The sequence below is a fragment of the Alligator mississippiensis genome, chromosome 13 (assembly GCF_030867095.1).
Source record: "Alligator mississippiensis isolate rAllMis1 chromosome 13, rAllMis1, whole genome shotgun sequence".
Lineage (NCBI taxonomy): Eukaryota > Metazoa > Chordata > Crocodylia > Alligatoridae > Alligator > Alligator mississippiensis.
The window spans coordinates 25,768,134-25,784,499 of record NC_081836.1 but is presented as its reverse complement, the minus strand read 5'-3'; the positions used below and the strand labels follow the sequence as shown (position 1 = coordinate 25,784,499).

Here is a 16,366-nt window from a genome sequence, read left to right as displayed (position 1 = left end):
GAGCCCTGTGCCCCTGGGGCAAACCTAAGGGTAGCCACTTGGTGGTGGGGCTGACCAGGAGCAATTTTGCTCCCGGTCAGCATCTACACATGCACTACTGCACAGTAGTTAATTTACTACCTGTATTTTGCAGGTAGTACACTAACTACACAGTAGACTAATTTACTGCCCAGTAAACACCTACACGTATAGACAGTGACACTTTACTGGGCAGTAAATTAGTCTACTGTGCAGTAAAATGTCTCATGTAGATGCACCCAGAGTCTGTATGGTTGGCAGCATAGGCCTCCTGCTCTTTGATGGAGTCTGGCAGTAGGATTCTGGGCAGTGAGAGACGTCATGGTTGTGTATGTTGGCGAAAGTAAAAATCAAACAAACAGCTTTGAGCACTCGATCTGAACTGTCCTCACTTGTTTTCTTCCTTTCACACCACTGCTTGTCTTGGCTGAGCTGTCCCATCTTATTAAGAGCCTCAGAGCCACAAAATAAACCTTCCCTTTGTATAGAGAAGGTGGAACTCTTCCAGCCCAGAAGCAGGGACCTTGTCATGGTGAAGGCTTAGTGACTGATGTTTATGGAGTGTATTATGTTGCTTGGCTGAGAGACTGAGACTGAGACTCTGCTTATTAACTGTGTATTTATGTTGCTTATTTGTTAAGCTGTATGAAATGCACTTATCAAGTCTTTCTAAGGTAAATAAAACACAGTCACTGCACTGGAAGTCCACAGAGCACAGGAGTTACGTGGGATATGGCCTTTATTGAGGACAAATGCCTACTGCTCCTGCTAGCTAATGGAGTTGCCCGTTTAGATCAAATGATAGTGGCTCAGGCTTTTATCCATGAATGTCCCAAGTTCAAACATCAACCATGGCCCAAAGAGAGACTGACATTTTGCATGTGCTTGAGTGCTGCGGAAGGCCACAGAGCAGGAAGCTGCCATGGCAGAGCTCCTTCTCTCCAGCTTCTGCCTGCCATGGACCTTTCTGATCCTGTGCCTGTGGCAGTGGAGCTTGGACAGGCTTAGCTATGTTTATTAAAGCTTATGGATTTTAAAATCTTTACCTTCTGTCCCTGTGCCTGACAGTAGTTCCCATGGAAACAGATGAAGGGATTGGTCTCTGGTAGCTGAGATTCGCTTTTAGGGGCTGAAACTCAGGGGAGCACAACCACAGCTTCAAGACATCCAGGGGTTCATCTCAGTCATATCTAGGTGCTATCTGGCATAACCTAGGTGACTTAAGCCAGGCAGATACTACTTGCACTTCAGGCTTATACAGTGTCCTGTAACCAAGGCTCTGGACACTGGAAAATAAAGAATAATGTTCAGTCCTGTATGAAAAAAATCATATGAAAGTCCCAGTCAACTATTCCCAGGCCAGGGACAAGGCAGCACAGAACCTTAACAATCCATATTTTTTATTAGCAGAGTAAAAGAAAACTAACATTACTCCATCCATCAAAGCTCCCAAGCTTGCAACAGGCCATATAAATGACAGAGGTTTTCTGGTGCTGATCCTGAACTGAAACAACAATTAAATGTAGCAGCATTCAAAATGGACCCATCCGAAGCAATAAGGGCTGTCCTGCAGAGGAACAGAGTGCGAAGAGACAAAGTTTATCCCAATAGAGACACCGTTTGTCGTGAGGGCGAGTGAAGCTGCTTCGGAGGCAGCCCTCTTTGAAAGTGGGAGGAGTGATGTAACTCCAGCATGGTTTAGCAAAAGCCTGAGAAGAGTCCTGGCCTGGGATTGGCTGAGAGGCTTGTTTAAAAGAGGGGAGCGGTTTTTCTGGGGAGAACAAAAGGGAGAGAGAGGGGGTGAGGGCCAGGCTGGGGACCAGGAAAAGGATCTTCCCCATGGCTGTCTCTCGGAGAGCCCCTGGCAGCGCCCTGCGGAAGTAGCAGTGAGAGGCTGCACCCAGAGCACTGCACTGTCTGTTCTCCCTCTTTTCCCCCTCGGCGCCCCGCGGGGCAGGACGAGAGGAGCTGCCTGTAAGGAGACTCCGAACCTGGGAAGACCCTCCTGCAAGCCCCTGTGTAGCTGGGTGAGCACGGGGGAGAGGGATGCAGGGCCAGGCGGAGACTGCTTGAGACTGCCCTGGTGTTTCCCGGTGAGTGAGGAGGCCCGGGAGGGAGGGAGGGAGGGGCAGGCTCAGGTGCCTGAGGGCGCCCTGGGCTAGCGGGGCAGGGACTGCTCCAGCCACCAGAAGCCCTGGGCCAGGGAGGAGCTGCATTTGCTGGACGCTGTGAGGCTGTGCTGGGCAGAAGGAACTGCTACAACCGCAGCAGGGACGCAGGTCTGGGCAGGAATAAGCTACCCTGTAGGGGCTGCAGTGGAGGAGCCACCGCCTGCTGCACTGAGACACCTGGAGTAGGGACCGCCCACAGCTCCTGTGCCAAGAGGCGCAGCTCTGCTCTCTGAGACACCCCGCCAGGGGCAGTGCACACAGGGTCCTTGGTACACAGTGTAAAAGTTATAGACTGTGTAAATATGTACTTGATGGTTTATTAGTTGCAGTATCAATTTATTTGTTTATTGGTTCCTTACTTATCATGGGTAATTTGTATCCCCCCCCAATGTGTATCCAAGAAGTATTAACCCTTAAGCCACCATTGCCAGGTCATGCGGTATAACATTTGTTTTATTGCATTGGTTATATGTTATCTTGTAAATAGTTCTTATAATGGTCTGCAAGGTTGTTTGATTGTAAGGGGAGGCTCTTCACTTGGGGACCCTGCAGTAGCTATCCAGGGTTACATAAATAAAATGAAAATGAAAGCTGCAGCAGAGACTTGGAGCTGGATTGTCCAAAATACTCGGCTCCCACCAGCACCTAAATAGATGTCTGGATTTGCAAGAGTTCATCTCCCAGATAAACCCCCAAAATGATGTTGCATCTAAAAGGCATCAGGCATGAAGTGTAGCTGGAAAGTTCCATTTCTCAAGTCTTATTAGGGCAGATGCTACACAGTGGGTGTGTATATATATGCCATTAGGGGGCAGCAATAAACTGCAGAGCTTATTGCTCCATAGTTCATTGATCCTGGGAAGCTCCTAGGTGTGCAGTTTACATGTGTACCCAGACCAAAGCACATTGAGCTGGGTTGCACTAGCTCTGGCTGGCAGAGGGCCTGGGAGGTCTATCTGCCATCCTGGTGCTGCTCCAACCAGGCTCAATGTGCTGTGAAGGGGCTGGCTGGGGTACAAGAGTGCTTCAGTGTGGGGCTAGCTGGCACCCTCATGCCCCAGTCAGCCCCGTCAGTGTCTACATGTGTGCTGCTGCAGAAGAAAAAAAAATGCAAAAGGATAGAGTTTTTTGTCCAGTTTTGGGCACCACACTTCAAGAGGGATATGGATAACCTCAACAGGGTTCAGAGGAGGGCCACCTGAATGTTTAGGGGCCTGCAGGGAAAGCCCTATGAGGAGAGATTGAGGGCCCTGGATCTCTTCAGCAAGAGAAGGCTGAGAGGTGATCTTGTGGCCACCTATAAATTCACCGGGGGGGACAGCAAGGAATAGGAGATGCTCTGTTTACCAGGGCACCCTTTGGGGTAACTAGGAACAATGGCCACAAACTGACAGAGAACAGATTTAAGTTAGACATCTGGAAGAAGTTCTTCACAGTAAGGGTTGCCAGAATCTGGAATGGGCTTCCAAGGGAAGTGGAACCCTCCCCTACCTTGCGGGTGTCTTTAAGAGGAGGCTAGACATAACCCTAGCCAGCTGTATCTGAACCCAGCACTCTTTCCTGCTTAGGGCAGGGGGTTGGACTTGATTATCTGTTAAGGTCCCTTCTGACCCAAACATTTATGAATCTATAGTACTTGTATATACAAGGCCTACCCTGCTGCGGAGTTTATTAGTTTTGTGCACCCTAATAGGGGTGCACATGTAGATGCTGAGATGTTTACTGAACAGTTAATGCGTAGGGCTATGTGAAGCTTTGGTTCTTGATTCGATTTGGCTTGATTCAGTGGCCGAATCTCCAAATACGAACTGAATTGGAGGACCCTTTAATCTCTCCAAATTGAGTTGGAACCTTCCAAATTGATTTGGAGATTTGGACATAGAGACAGCTTTAAATGTTTTTTCTACATACCTCTAGGTAGCAGGGGCTCATGACTGCTGTGATGCTGGGGCGCATGGGGTATCCCACAGAAGTGTGGGGGGGCTCCCCAGCGCACTTAGCAGCAGACCCGGAAGTGGACCAGAAGTACTTCTGATCCACTTCTGGGTCCGCCAGGGAGTGTGCTGGGGGCCCCCCCTGTGTTCCCCCTGGTTCAGTGACTGGTGCCTCCTGTGTCTGGTGGGAGTATCCCGGGTCCTCCTGCGACCCGTCGCTGAGCTGGGGAGGCCCAACACGCTCCCCAGCAGATCCGAAAGTGGACTGGAAGTAGTTCTAGTCCACTTCCAGGTTTGCTGCCGAGCACATGGAGGGCCCCCCCGTATGCCTCTGGTCCGCTCCATGCACCCCATCACAGCAATCACAAGCTGTGCCTGCTACCTCAAGGTATGTAGAAAAAACTTTTAAAGCTGTGTCTATGTCCAAATCACTGATTCTCCAAATCAGCATTGAATCTTAAGTTTCAGATTCGGCTGAATCGAATCGGGAACAGTGATCCAAATCAACGAACCAAATCACTGTCCCTGATTTGGGCCAAATCTGAATCAAATAGGGCCTGCTTTGCACACCCCTATTAATTAGTCAACTGCACAGTAAACCTCTTGTGTAGCTGCGTCCAGTTTGGGATAGGGATTAATGGAGATTCCTGAGCATAGATAAGGCTGTGGGAGGACTGAAGGTGGCAAAATATAAGTGAGAATTTGGCCAAGATGCTGTAGTTGAAACATCAGCTCACATGAGAAGTATCATAAAATCTTAAGGACTGGAAGGGGCCATAGCTTGGTTCCAGGGACACTTCTAACAGCCCCAGTAGTCGTTTAGAGTAGAGTCTCACTACAGTGGCGGTGGCTGGTGTTTGTTTACTACAGAGAGTGGTCAGGAAGCTAAATGAGGTCTTGAGAGGCCTGGATCCAATGCCCTGCTTCCTGTATAATCCTAAACTACTCATTTCATGCCTCAGTTCCCTATTTTAGCACAGCTTTATACAAGAGTTGTGAGGAGGGATATGTCATAGATTAGCCAATTGCCCATCAGGAATGATGGGGCAGGGGGGGAGTTAGCAAGGACAGAGCACTGCCACCCAAGGCCCTGCACTGCCACTGCTCTGCCACTGGCCCTGTGGGGCCCCCCCTGCATTTCACCCACCCACTCTGGCTCCTCAGTCCCTGCTGTCATGGGGGTAAGGCAGACAGGAATGGAGCCCCGCGTCTGGCCCTGCCCCCGCTTCTTGTCCAGCCTCATTTTCCCCCCCCTTCCCCCTGACCGTATTAGGTCTGGGGCCATTGCTCCCTCCCCTCCTTCCCCCTCTGCCTCTAAGGAGCAGGACCAGGGCGGAGGGTGAGGCCAGTACTGCTGACTTTGCCCCACCCTCCCAGCTCCGGTTCTGTTGGGGAATTGGCAGGGATAGTGCTGCCATGACAATGGGAACTGAGGGTTAGAGTGGGGGCATCTCTTCCCCCCCCCCCCCCAGCTGCTCCGTCACTGCTGCCTGCAGGGAGCAGGGCTGGTGGGGGGAGAAAAGCAGCAGTGCTGGCCTTGACCCCCTGTTCTGTCCCTGCCATCATGGCAGCACTCCGCCATGCTGCTGCCACTGCCTTCTGTCTGGAACACTGTTGGAGTACTCTGGTTGTTTCAGACAACCAATCAGAGTGTGAATGTAGCGTTATGGACAGACAGACTAAGGCTTTTATAATATTAGAATATTCATAGATGCTTATTCACTATTTTCACTGCATACCATACTTATCAAGCTAGACACTGATCAACTATATGTCACCTAAAACGCATATTGTAGTCCTGTACCATGTCAGATGACTGAAGCCAGAAAATAAAGACCAGTTTTCTTTCAGCACCTCATATGTCATATTTTGCTCTACAGACCCTTCCGAGTCCCAAACACTTCCTCCCACAGCACTAAGGCTTCTCTCCAAGCAAACACCCAACCTGAGCTGATAGGAAACCTGGATTCCTGGGATCCAAATACCACAGCCAAAGCGAGGCTGGGTGGAGCAGGGAGATGGAGGTATTCAGGCCGCGAGCAGTGTGGCAGATGATAGCTTGGCAGCTGGGGTTAACTAGGCTACCTCATTCAGCACACAGGTTGAAGATGCAGAAGAAAGAGTAAATGGGGTAAAGTTCATCTGGAAAGAGGTAGGAGGATGGGTCCCCTCCCAGGAGGGTCTAAGCTAGCAGCAAGTACCTGCTGGGATAGAGACCAGCTTTTTGATGGGAATCAACATGACATAGGTAGAAGCAAAGGAGATGTGAGCACTGCCAATGCCATGCCACTGCAGTGACAGAGACACAGTTGGTTACCATGTATATACGCTCAAAAGATCCTAGAAAGAAAAACGTCCCAGGCTAAAGCAGAAGGCAAAAAAACACCTTGTCCAGTTTCAGTTACCTTCTTCTGAAGCCAACTTGCCTCCAGACTCTTAGATCCCTGCCAGACATGCAGGTGAAGGCATGACAGGAGCTGATGTGCAATCCACACAATTGCACTTCCTGCCCTGAAACATATGCATGGCAGGAGGTGTGACTGTAGGATCATACATCAGATCCCATCACTACTTAATCCCAGTGCAGATGGTTCCCAGGATCATGCACCAGCTCCCTCTGCACCAGCAAATAGCAAGATCCCACTATTGAGGATTCCCTCTGCTGATGGGGCTCCCAGCCACCACCATGCTCTAAGCACAGTGACAGGCTCTCCCTGGCCATCAGTGTTACAGGACCCTTGTACCTTCTTGTAACTACTAAGTGGTACTTCTGTAGCAGTGTAATGGCCATTTTGGACACTGAGGATGCTGACAGATGTGCAGCATTCTACTATAACTAATTGTAATTCACAGCGCTTTTTGTGAAGTGCCGTGATCTCCCGACTCAACAGACAGTCACTCTTGGGTTGTGAGAGTGGGGTATTGAGCTCCACTTTGGAACTGATCCAGGAGGAGCTGTCTGCAGCTTCCAATCCCACCTCCACCCTCCCCTCCAGTGCAGGCTGGGCAAGGAAGGGTGTTTTATGCTCTAGCCTAAGTCCCTGCCCTCAGTGGGGCAGAAGCTATTCCCATAGGACCAGAGAAAAGTAGGGCGAGAGAGGAATTTATGAAGTCATCTAGTCCAGCCTCCAGTTCAAGGCAGGACACTCCCTGATTAAACAATCCCAGTCAAGTGTCTGTCTAACTTTTCTACAGGTTGCTCCTGTGGGGGGGAAAGCAGGCTCCCTGCAGGGTTCTTGGAGCCAATTGCAGGCATTTTCCAGGGCAGGCTCTCCCATGCCTCTGACTGAGGGAGCCCACCATGGGGCTGATTACCATTAAACGCCAGCACACAGCCTGTTCTTCGGCTGTTTTCAAAAAAGTAAAGCTCATCATTTATTGAACAATAACTTTTAAGCAAAGCTCACCACTTAGAATTCTTAATGCAACCATAATAAGTAAACTTTATTAAACAACTTTTATTGAGTGCTAAAATGATAGAATAATAGAAATTTAGGTTTGGAAGGGACCTCAGGAGGTCATCTACTCCAACCCCTGCTCAAAGCAGGACCAGCCAACTATATCATCCCAGCCAAGCCTTTGCTTAGTTGGCTGTGTGTGGGCTGGGTGAGTGGGGTGAGGCTGGGAGGGAGAGGGGCAGGCACTCTTCCAGGTGCCTGCCCTCACAGCCATGTGTGGGGCAGGGGCTTTCCCTCACCTGAAAGCACTTCCCTTGAGCCTTGCTTTGCTCTGCTGCTATTTGGGAGAGGAGGGGAATTTCCCTCCCCTTCTTGGCAGGGCAGGGCAGGGCAGAGGTAAACTCAGGAGACCTGTGCCAGGTGCCTGCCACCACAGCTGGGTATGGGATGCAGGGTGCCCCCACTGCAGGGGCTTCTACCTGCCCAGGCCAGGTCTTCTGAGTCCTGCTCTGCCCCACTGTGCAACGAAGGGGAGAGGGAAATTCCCCGCTGCTCCCATGTGGTAGCAAAGCAAAGCAGGGCTTGGACAGCTGTGCTGAGTGTGGGGAAGCCCCTGAAGTGGGAACACCCTTTGTCTCATGCCTAGCTGTGGTGACAGGCACCCAGCATGCCCATGCCTGCAACCCCTAGGGCAGAGGGTACTTACCTGCTCTGCTTTGGGCAGGGCTTTTAAACTCCCCTCTAAAGCAGGGAATCGAACAACTTGATTGGCTAAGCCTCAGCAGAAGCTCAGCCTGTACTTGGTTGACCCTGGAAAAGTAGGGCTTCCAATGTTTCTGGGGTTCTGCTTCTTTTCTTCTTTGTGCTTCAGGTAAGTTATTTTCTTTGTTTGTTTTTAACTTTTCTCCCTGCCTTCCCACTCCCCAATGTTTTCAGGTCATTTCTGGCCAAATTGCAGTTTTCTGGGGCTTCCCAGAAAGCTCACCCCTCAGAATTTCCCATTGGTCTGTTTCCAGTGTTGGGGCAGAGCCTCCAGAAGGGATAAAAAGCCAGCATGCTTGGTACCTGGGCGGCTTCAACAAGGGACAATGAAGAAGAGAAGAGTGCAGAAGAGCTGGAGCTGACCAGCGGGGTGGACCAGTTGTCCCAGAAGCACCCAGAAGATACCTCCACCAACCAGGAGGCAGCAAGCAGCTGCATCTCAACCCTGCCACAAAGGGAGCCGCAGCATTGGTGCACAGATCAGTGCATGGAGAGTCCAGGAGTGGATGGGACTTTGGCAGCTGCACAAGGTAACGTGGGTTCCCAACCCTACACGAGGCAGGAGCCCTTGGTGCATGGATCGATGCACAGGGCTGGAGAGGGTCTGGGAGCAGATGGGACCTTGGCAGCTGCATGAGGGAGTGCAGGTCCCCAATCCTGCATGAGGCAGGAGCCCTTGGTGCACATATCAGTGCACAAGACTGTGGAGCTGAAGGGACCACCATGGCTGCACGAGGCAGCACGGGTCCCTGGCCCTGCACGGCAGGAGCTCTTGGTGCACAGGGCTGAGAGAGAGCTGACAGGCCCAGTAGCTGTACGAGGCAGCTCGGGCCTTCCTGTAGCAAGCAGCAACAGATGGGCCAACCACCTTAGCGAGGGAGGACACCCTGTATCCATCTCACAGATAGAGATGAGCCTAGCCCATCAAAAGCTGCTGGAAGTCATGACTTACCCGGGAAGGGGATTTCCACAGGGAAGGGACCCCCCTTCTCCATTCCAGTGATCACAGTGAAGCCCCTGAAGAGGAAGGAGGAATGACTCCCCTTTGGGAGTAGAGGAACCTAGGGCACTGTTTGTCAAGGGTGGTTTCCATGGTTGTGGGGCCCCTACTAGTCATGGCCTAGGGGAGGATGATGGTGTTCCTTTTAAGGTAGCTGTTTCCTTCCCCTGGTACCATTTCTTCTTGGGGCACAGTTGCTGTGCCATTGTTGTGTTCTGGTTCCTCCTGTTCGGATTTTTTTGTAAACTTGTGTCTTTAATGTTGCATTATGAGAGGATTATAAGCTGCTGTATTTAGTCTGCTAGAAGGGTCTTCTAGCATATTGTCTTTGAAAATCTATATTTGTAAATATTGTGTGTTTATAAGTTTTATATAATATGGCATAATTTAATTCTGTAAATAGTTAAGTATCATTGGGTGTCCCTGGTTTCTGCTCTGCAGGGAAAGGAAGTGAGCTGGCCTGCAGCTAGGCAGTCATGCTCCCACGGCATACACACACCCGCTGACATCCCTTCAATTGAGGAGGGGGTATCAGCTGCATACCACCTGGGTTACACTGGCATGCAAACAGACCATGCACAATTAAGCAGCAGCATCTAATGCTGTCTTGATTTTTTTTTTCTCCAGGAAACACCAGGCCAGTTACCACCCTGGTGAAAGGCAGGTTGGGGTGCCTTAACCCCAGCTCCTATGTCCGGGTGGGTTACTTGCTAGTAGGGTTCAGAAGGCGGACCCAGGAGTGAGAGTGGAGCGATGGACCCAGAAGCCTGACTTGAGATCCCCTGACTAGTTCATGCTGGGGCCAGGACCAGAAGGGCCCCCTGGGAGGGATGCCCAGAGCTGAGGGCCTGGGGCTCCGACTGGTCTGGAGGTGAGGACAGGGCCTGTGTAGCCAAAGGTCCCAGGGGGACCACAGGGATCCTCGGGGAGCTAGGTAGCCTAGAATGAAAGTGTAATAGGCTGCCTGAGTGGAGGGATCTAGGTGGGGTTCAGACTACAGGATTCTGGGGCCTGGAGTGGGGTCGGTGACGTTAACAACAGTGGATGCCATTTGTGAGGCTTGGGCTGGAGTGTAGGGGAGGAACGGAGCTGCAGATAGCCACTCCTGGCATCGAGGCCAGAAATGGGCAGCCTCCTGCCTAATTAGCAACTTAATTAAATATCATCAAGGTGTGGCAGGGGAGAAGGCGGGTGGTTGGCCCAGAAACAGGTGGGCGGGCCATTGGTAGATGGGCCCCAAGAAGGCCCCCTGTTACAGGCCCAAATTCATACCTTTTTTTGTGTGCTTCCTCTAAGCTGGGACTTGAAGGCTAGCTTAGACCTCAACCACCAATTCCAGCAGGCTTTGGAGCTACCTTAATTTGGGCCTCCCTGCCCATGACAGGTAGGAGAGCAAGGGTAGAGTAGTCTGCTGGAGACTACCCCAGTGGGGCTTTGTGTTATCTGTAAAAACTCCTTGTAGAGCTAGTGAGAATCCTTTCCTAATGAGTAATGAGGAAGTAACTTTTCAGGGCATGTAACATGGAATCCTACCTTGTTACTCGACAGCGGAGAAGGAGAGATGGAAATACAGAGAGTGGAGGGGTTAAAGAGTGGAAGACAGAAGGGAGTCCCAAGCTAAAGAATAGAGGGCTGGTCTTGTTCAGCGCTTGTACGCATGAGGGGGGGTTTAGTTTCCCTAAATTGAAACAGTGGGTTTTTAACTTGTGGGTTTTTAATTGTGACCCAGTGTTTCAATTTAGGGGTTTGCATCACTGTTATGGAATAGTGACAGCCCACTGGCAGCTTTGCCCACCCCCTCCCACTGGCTGTGGGGAAGCTCCACTGGAAAAGGTGGGGGGGAAGCAGCAAGGGGCCTGATCTTTCTCTTTTTTTCTCCTTGCAGAGCCTGCCCGCCTCTCCTGTGGCCAGGGGACAAGCTCCTGTTGTCAGGGGGCATGGGCCCTGGACCTTCTTTCCACAGCAGTGGCACGCCCTGGGTGCCCACTAGCAGCCTGCCTGGGTGACCCCAGGAGGCACTGCTGCTGAGGAGGGAAGGACCAGACCCCCCTGTAGCTCAAGGTCTGCTGGCAGCTTACCATCCCCCCAGCTGTGGGAGAGGTGGGCAGGCTCTGCGTGGAGTGGGGGAGGGAAAGGATCAGGGCCCTTGACATTTTTTCTTGTTGGAGCCTGCCCATGCAACGTGCTGCTGTGTCACACAGCCCCTGGGCTGCAGGGTGGCCTGGTGCTTCTCTCTGCAGTGGCGGCACTCCCAGGGCTGCCTGGACAGGGTGCTAGCTGGGTGGGTGCTGCCCCAGCTCTCGGGCACCACCTGACCCAATCCAACAGTGCACAAGGCACTGGAAGCCTGGGTGTGGGGAAGCTCCTTAACACCTTCCTGCCACCTAGGACTGCCCAGGAACAGGCTGGCTTGCCCCTGGGGCAGTGCGTGAAGGCAGTAGGAGGGCAGCTGGGTATGCTGGCAGCTGGCAAAGGTGGTGGGGATGGTGCATAGGGTGCTGGAAGCCTGCCAAACCTGAGCTTTCCCAAGCGCTTCTGGTGCCCCATGCACCATCCCTGCTGCTTTCTCTGGCCACCAGCACACCCATGTGACACACATGCACAATTATTTTTAATCCCCAACGGGACAATTTGTGTTGGTTAAACTGAAGTAAAATACGTCGGAGGTGGTCTAAGTTGTCACGCTTAAAGAAATTTTTACACACACAAAAATCATGCACATGTACATGGTGACACCATTATGTTAGACAAATAATAATTTTTGTCACATGTATATGTGATGGTGTGGCCATGTACAAGCACCCTTTAAGATTAAACAGGGGTGGCTTAATGACTTGCCAGTTAAGTCATTTACAGCTGGTCCACAGGTGTCAGGAAGGGGACCAGAGAGAGATACCAGGCTACTTCACTTCCTTTCTTTTGCCCCCTCCAGTAGGAGTTTAACAGGATTGGGGATGGAGGCCCATGAAGTAGCGGCTGGGAGCTCCTGACATGGGAGCAGGATGACTTAGCTGCAGGGAATTTGGAAGAGACTGCAGAAAGGGACAAAGTCCATTGGTGAGACTTGAAAGTGGGGAGAATGACTCTAGCTAGTTAAAGATACAAGTTTTCTTATCTCCTTTTGCATTTTGTTTTTCTATTTTTGCCATCCCAGAGGCAGAAGATCCTTCTGTTATTAAGCGGGTGCTGACATCAGGATTTTTTAGGAATTTGTAATCGGATGGGACTGTGAGAGGAGGAAGGGGGTCTGAGAAGAGGCTGGGCAGAGCCAAGGTGTGGCCTAATGACTGTGGAAGGCAATGAAGGGGCTAAGGCTTCAGATTGATAGGAATCACTGAGCATCGAGTTAGTGGTTTCTTCCAAAGAATTGGGATCCAAACAGAAAGAAGTATAACCCCAGCAAGTCTGTGCACGTGCAAGTAGGGCTATCCACTGGAGAGGAGAAGAAGGGAGGGGAAGAAAGAGGGAGAGAACAGAGCTGAATACCCTTTTCAGGGACAGGGCAGAAGAAGCAAAGAGTAAAAGCCCATACATCCAATGAGAGTAACCTCTGACTGCCACCTGCCTCCCAAACCTAATGACCAAAGTGTGGCAAGCAAGAAAGGAAGGTGAAGCAGGGAACAGGGCAACTGTGACAGGCAGCTACAGCTCCTAGGTACCTGGGGGGACCAAATCAATTGGCTTTATTATCAGTGAAGCTGTTTTCCTGTGGTCATCTTTGTGGCAGGATTTTAGGTGTCTGAATTTGCATTTTTAGCAATTATATGCAGGTAGGAATACTGTTTCCCAACAGTGAGGATTCACATGTGGCTGTACACACTATGCATGCCAACTGAGGATATGTGGTATGCTACACACTGTCCTGAAAACACAGTTGTCCCCAAACCCACGACTAACATGTTTTTGACTCTCTGGAGGTGGAAGGGGACCCTCCTATCTTTTAGTCCGCTAACCCTATGGTGGGAATCCAGAGATTTAAGGTGTGTACGGTAGTGCTTCATGCATGTTTTAGTGTTGTAATTTTAGAGCACTTTTTATAGCACTATAAAGTTATAGGGCTCTTAAACATGATGGAAGTAAAATTGGGGGGAGGGGGGAAGGGGCCTCTGAGCCTCTGTGTACTTTCAAGGCTATGAGGCAGGGGGCACTCAGTGTATAGCACTGACCAGAGTATAGAAGTTATTTAAAGCACTGTAGGCTACTAAAGTGCTGTCAAATACAGTGCTTCAAATTTAATACCTCATTTAACAAGGGTTCATTTAAAGCACTGTACCCATTCTTAAAGGGCTGCAAAGCTGTGCACTTTTATTACGTCACAGCAATAAATCACTTTAAATGGTGAAAAAAGCAATTTCTGTAAACAACCTCATGTTCCAGGTCCCCCCACCCCCGGATCCAGAGTAGGTTTGAACCTGCATTTTTCTGACTGCTTAGCACAATGGTCTGACCATCGGGTCAAGGCTCAAGCAATACACAAACTTCCTTTCAGTGCTTCCACCGGGCAGGCATGAGAGGGAGACTTGGGAGGCCAGGAGGAGGCAAGCAGGCTGAATGGCATGTGGCTTAGTGAAGTGACCCCTACCCTGGGAGGGCAGGAGTCTCAGCTTTGCCTCGAATGAGGCAGAAACTTTCCCCCAGCATTGCCTTTCATCCATGTTTTCCCTGACTAGTAAATGCAAAGGTCAGAGGTTCAGCTTCAGAAAGAGCACCAGAATTGTATCCGGTTAATGCCTGACCTGTGGGGTGGTGGGTAGGTTAAAGGAGATCTGGCACCTGGGTCTCCCACTTCCCAGGCAAGTGATTTAGCCCTTTCAACTACTGGGGTTAAAATGTGAAGGGCACCTCTGCCACTTTGCTTCTGGAACTCACACCTACGTCCATGTATACATAGTTGCCTATATGTACAAGGGCACAGGCAGGGCCAGGCTGGCCTGTCCTATACTGTGAAACCTGCGGCCGTAAGGGGCCCCCTGCGTCTGGCTGCTCACCACCCCCACCCCCCCACCTCCACCACTGGCTTCTTCGGCTGCTCAGCACCCTCCTCGCCCCGGGCTGCAGCTGACTTCTTTGGGGCAGGGGCCCCCAAAACTATTTCTTGCAGAGGGGCCCAAAATTGTGGGCTGGCCCTGGGCATGTATCTAGGAAACAGAATCCCTGACTGCAAATAAATGTCCAAAACACTACTTGGGCCACTAAATAGCTGCTATTTAAACAACTAGAAGAAACTGGCATGCCACCCAAAGTACTAAGTTACCAGTTTCATTTGCTTGATCTTTATTCATTGGACAGATAAAAAGCAAGTGCAAGTCTTGTCAGGTATCTATTGGGAGCTAGTCTGAAACATGAAGGAGTCCTGGGAAGGCAGAGCAAAATACACTGGAAGGTCATGAAGGGGAAGTTTGTTCTGTTAGTGCTTGTGCTAAAACCATTCTGTGGATAATTTGGGGGAGAGGATGTACACTCTATGGAGATTCATAGAATTTAAGGTAGAAGAGGTCACTAGATCATCTAGTCTGACCTCTTGTATAGCAGCAGCCATAGGATCTCACAGTTATTGCTGTTATGGGCCCAATACTGTGTATAAAGCATGTTTTCCACAAAGGCATTTAGTCTTGATCTGAAGATACCAAGAGATCGAGAATCCACCACTACTTCTGGCTGTTTGTTCCAATGGAGAGTTTGACAGTTCCTCTCCTCTTGGTGGAAATGAGATGAGAGCCTTTTGCCTCTTGATTATTGGTTAGAATTTCAGCCAATGCAGAATCACAGGCAAGCAAGGCTGCAAGGGACCTCAGGAGGTCATCTAATTCAACCCCCTGCCCCAAGCAGGATCTTCCCTGATTAAACCATCCCAGTCAAGTATCTGGCTAACCTGTTCCTAGAAACTTCCAAGGAAGGGGATTCTACAGCATCTTGGCATAGTCTGTTGCAAAGCTTGAGCACCCTTATAGTGACAATGATCTTCCTAATATCCCACCTAAATTTTCCTTGCTCCAGTTTGAGACTATTGCTCCTAGTCCTGTCCTCTGCAGCCTTGTCAGGCCACAGCCTTAAACCTGAGGCATCAATTTGACCAGCACAGACACTCACCTCAGCCTACCACCCTCTAGGATATCACCCAGACTGCTCAAGACTGGCCTGAAGCCTCCAGCAGGGCCTAACCCTCCATGACACAAGAGTGGCCGCTGACCCTCCACTTCCCCCATATAAATTCCTGAGATGGAACAGGACCCAGACTATCTCTAATGTAGCAAGGCACTGTGGTGTGCCTGCTGCTTAAGGGGAGAAGCTACCTGAGAGGCAGCTTCCAGGTGGTATGGGGGCTGATTGCAGGCTCACCTGCCAGGAAGAAAGCCAGGCTGGGGCTAGATAAACCCAGTGCCTGAGCCAGTCAGGGAGCCCAGCCCTGAGAGCCTGAGGAAAGTTCTCCTCAGGAGGATCTTGAGAAGATCATCAAGGAGCACATCTGTGATGGGCTGGCATCGGGAATGATGCTCAAGGGCAACCAGCACAGTTTCATTAGGGGCAGGTCATGTCAGACCAACCTGATTGCCTTTTACGATGCCTACACGGTCAGATGGATTGCGAATTGGCTGAAGGGTCGTACTCAGAGGGTGGTGGTGGACGGGTCATGTTCGACCTGTGGGGCAGCAGAGTCCCCCAGGGCTTGGTCCTTGGGCCCGCACTGTTCAATTTCTTTATCAGCGATTTGGACGATGGGGTGACAAGCAACCTGTTCAAACTGGCTGATGATACCAAAATGTGGGTGAGGTGGGCATGCTAGTAGGGAGGAAAAGACTGCAGAAAGACCTGGGTAGGTTGCAGGGGTGGGCTAACAAAAACAGGGTGCGTTTCAATACGGACAAGTGCAGGGTGCTGCACTTGGGCAGTAGTAACCGGCAGCACACTTATAAGATGGGAAACTCCCTTCTTGAGAGCATGGAGGCAGAAAGGGATCTTGGAGTCATCATTGACTCCAAGATGAACATGGGCCGACAATGCGAGGTCACGGTCGGCAGGGCTATCGTGCATCCACAGGTGCATCTCAGGTAGGTCCAAGGAGGTGATCCTCCCCCTCTACGC

At 50.8% G+C, this 16,366-nt stretch overlaps 1 protein-coding gene across 4 annotated transcripts in view; it reads left to right on the top strand.

Moving 5' to 3' along the window:
• Positions 1-16,366, top strand: part of CLUAP1 (clusterin associated protein 1) — a 366,633-nt gene that overhangs the window by 44,772 nt on the left and 305,495 nt on the right. For 3 of the 4 annotated variants that reach the window (XM_059716425.1, XM_059716424.1, XM_059716428.1), the window contains exon 2: positions 8,538-8,813. The exons of the other annotated variant lie outside the window; for it this stretch is intronic. In XM_059716425.1, coding sequence (XP_059572408.1) covers positions 8,576-8,813 — 238 coding nt within the window. In that variant the 5' untranslated portion in view covers positions 8,538-8,575. The remainder of the gene's footprint in view (positions 1-8,537; positions 8,814-16,366) is intronic. 4 annotated transcript variants of the gene reach the window in all.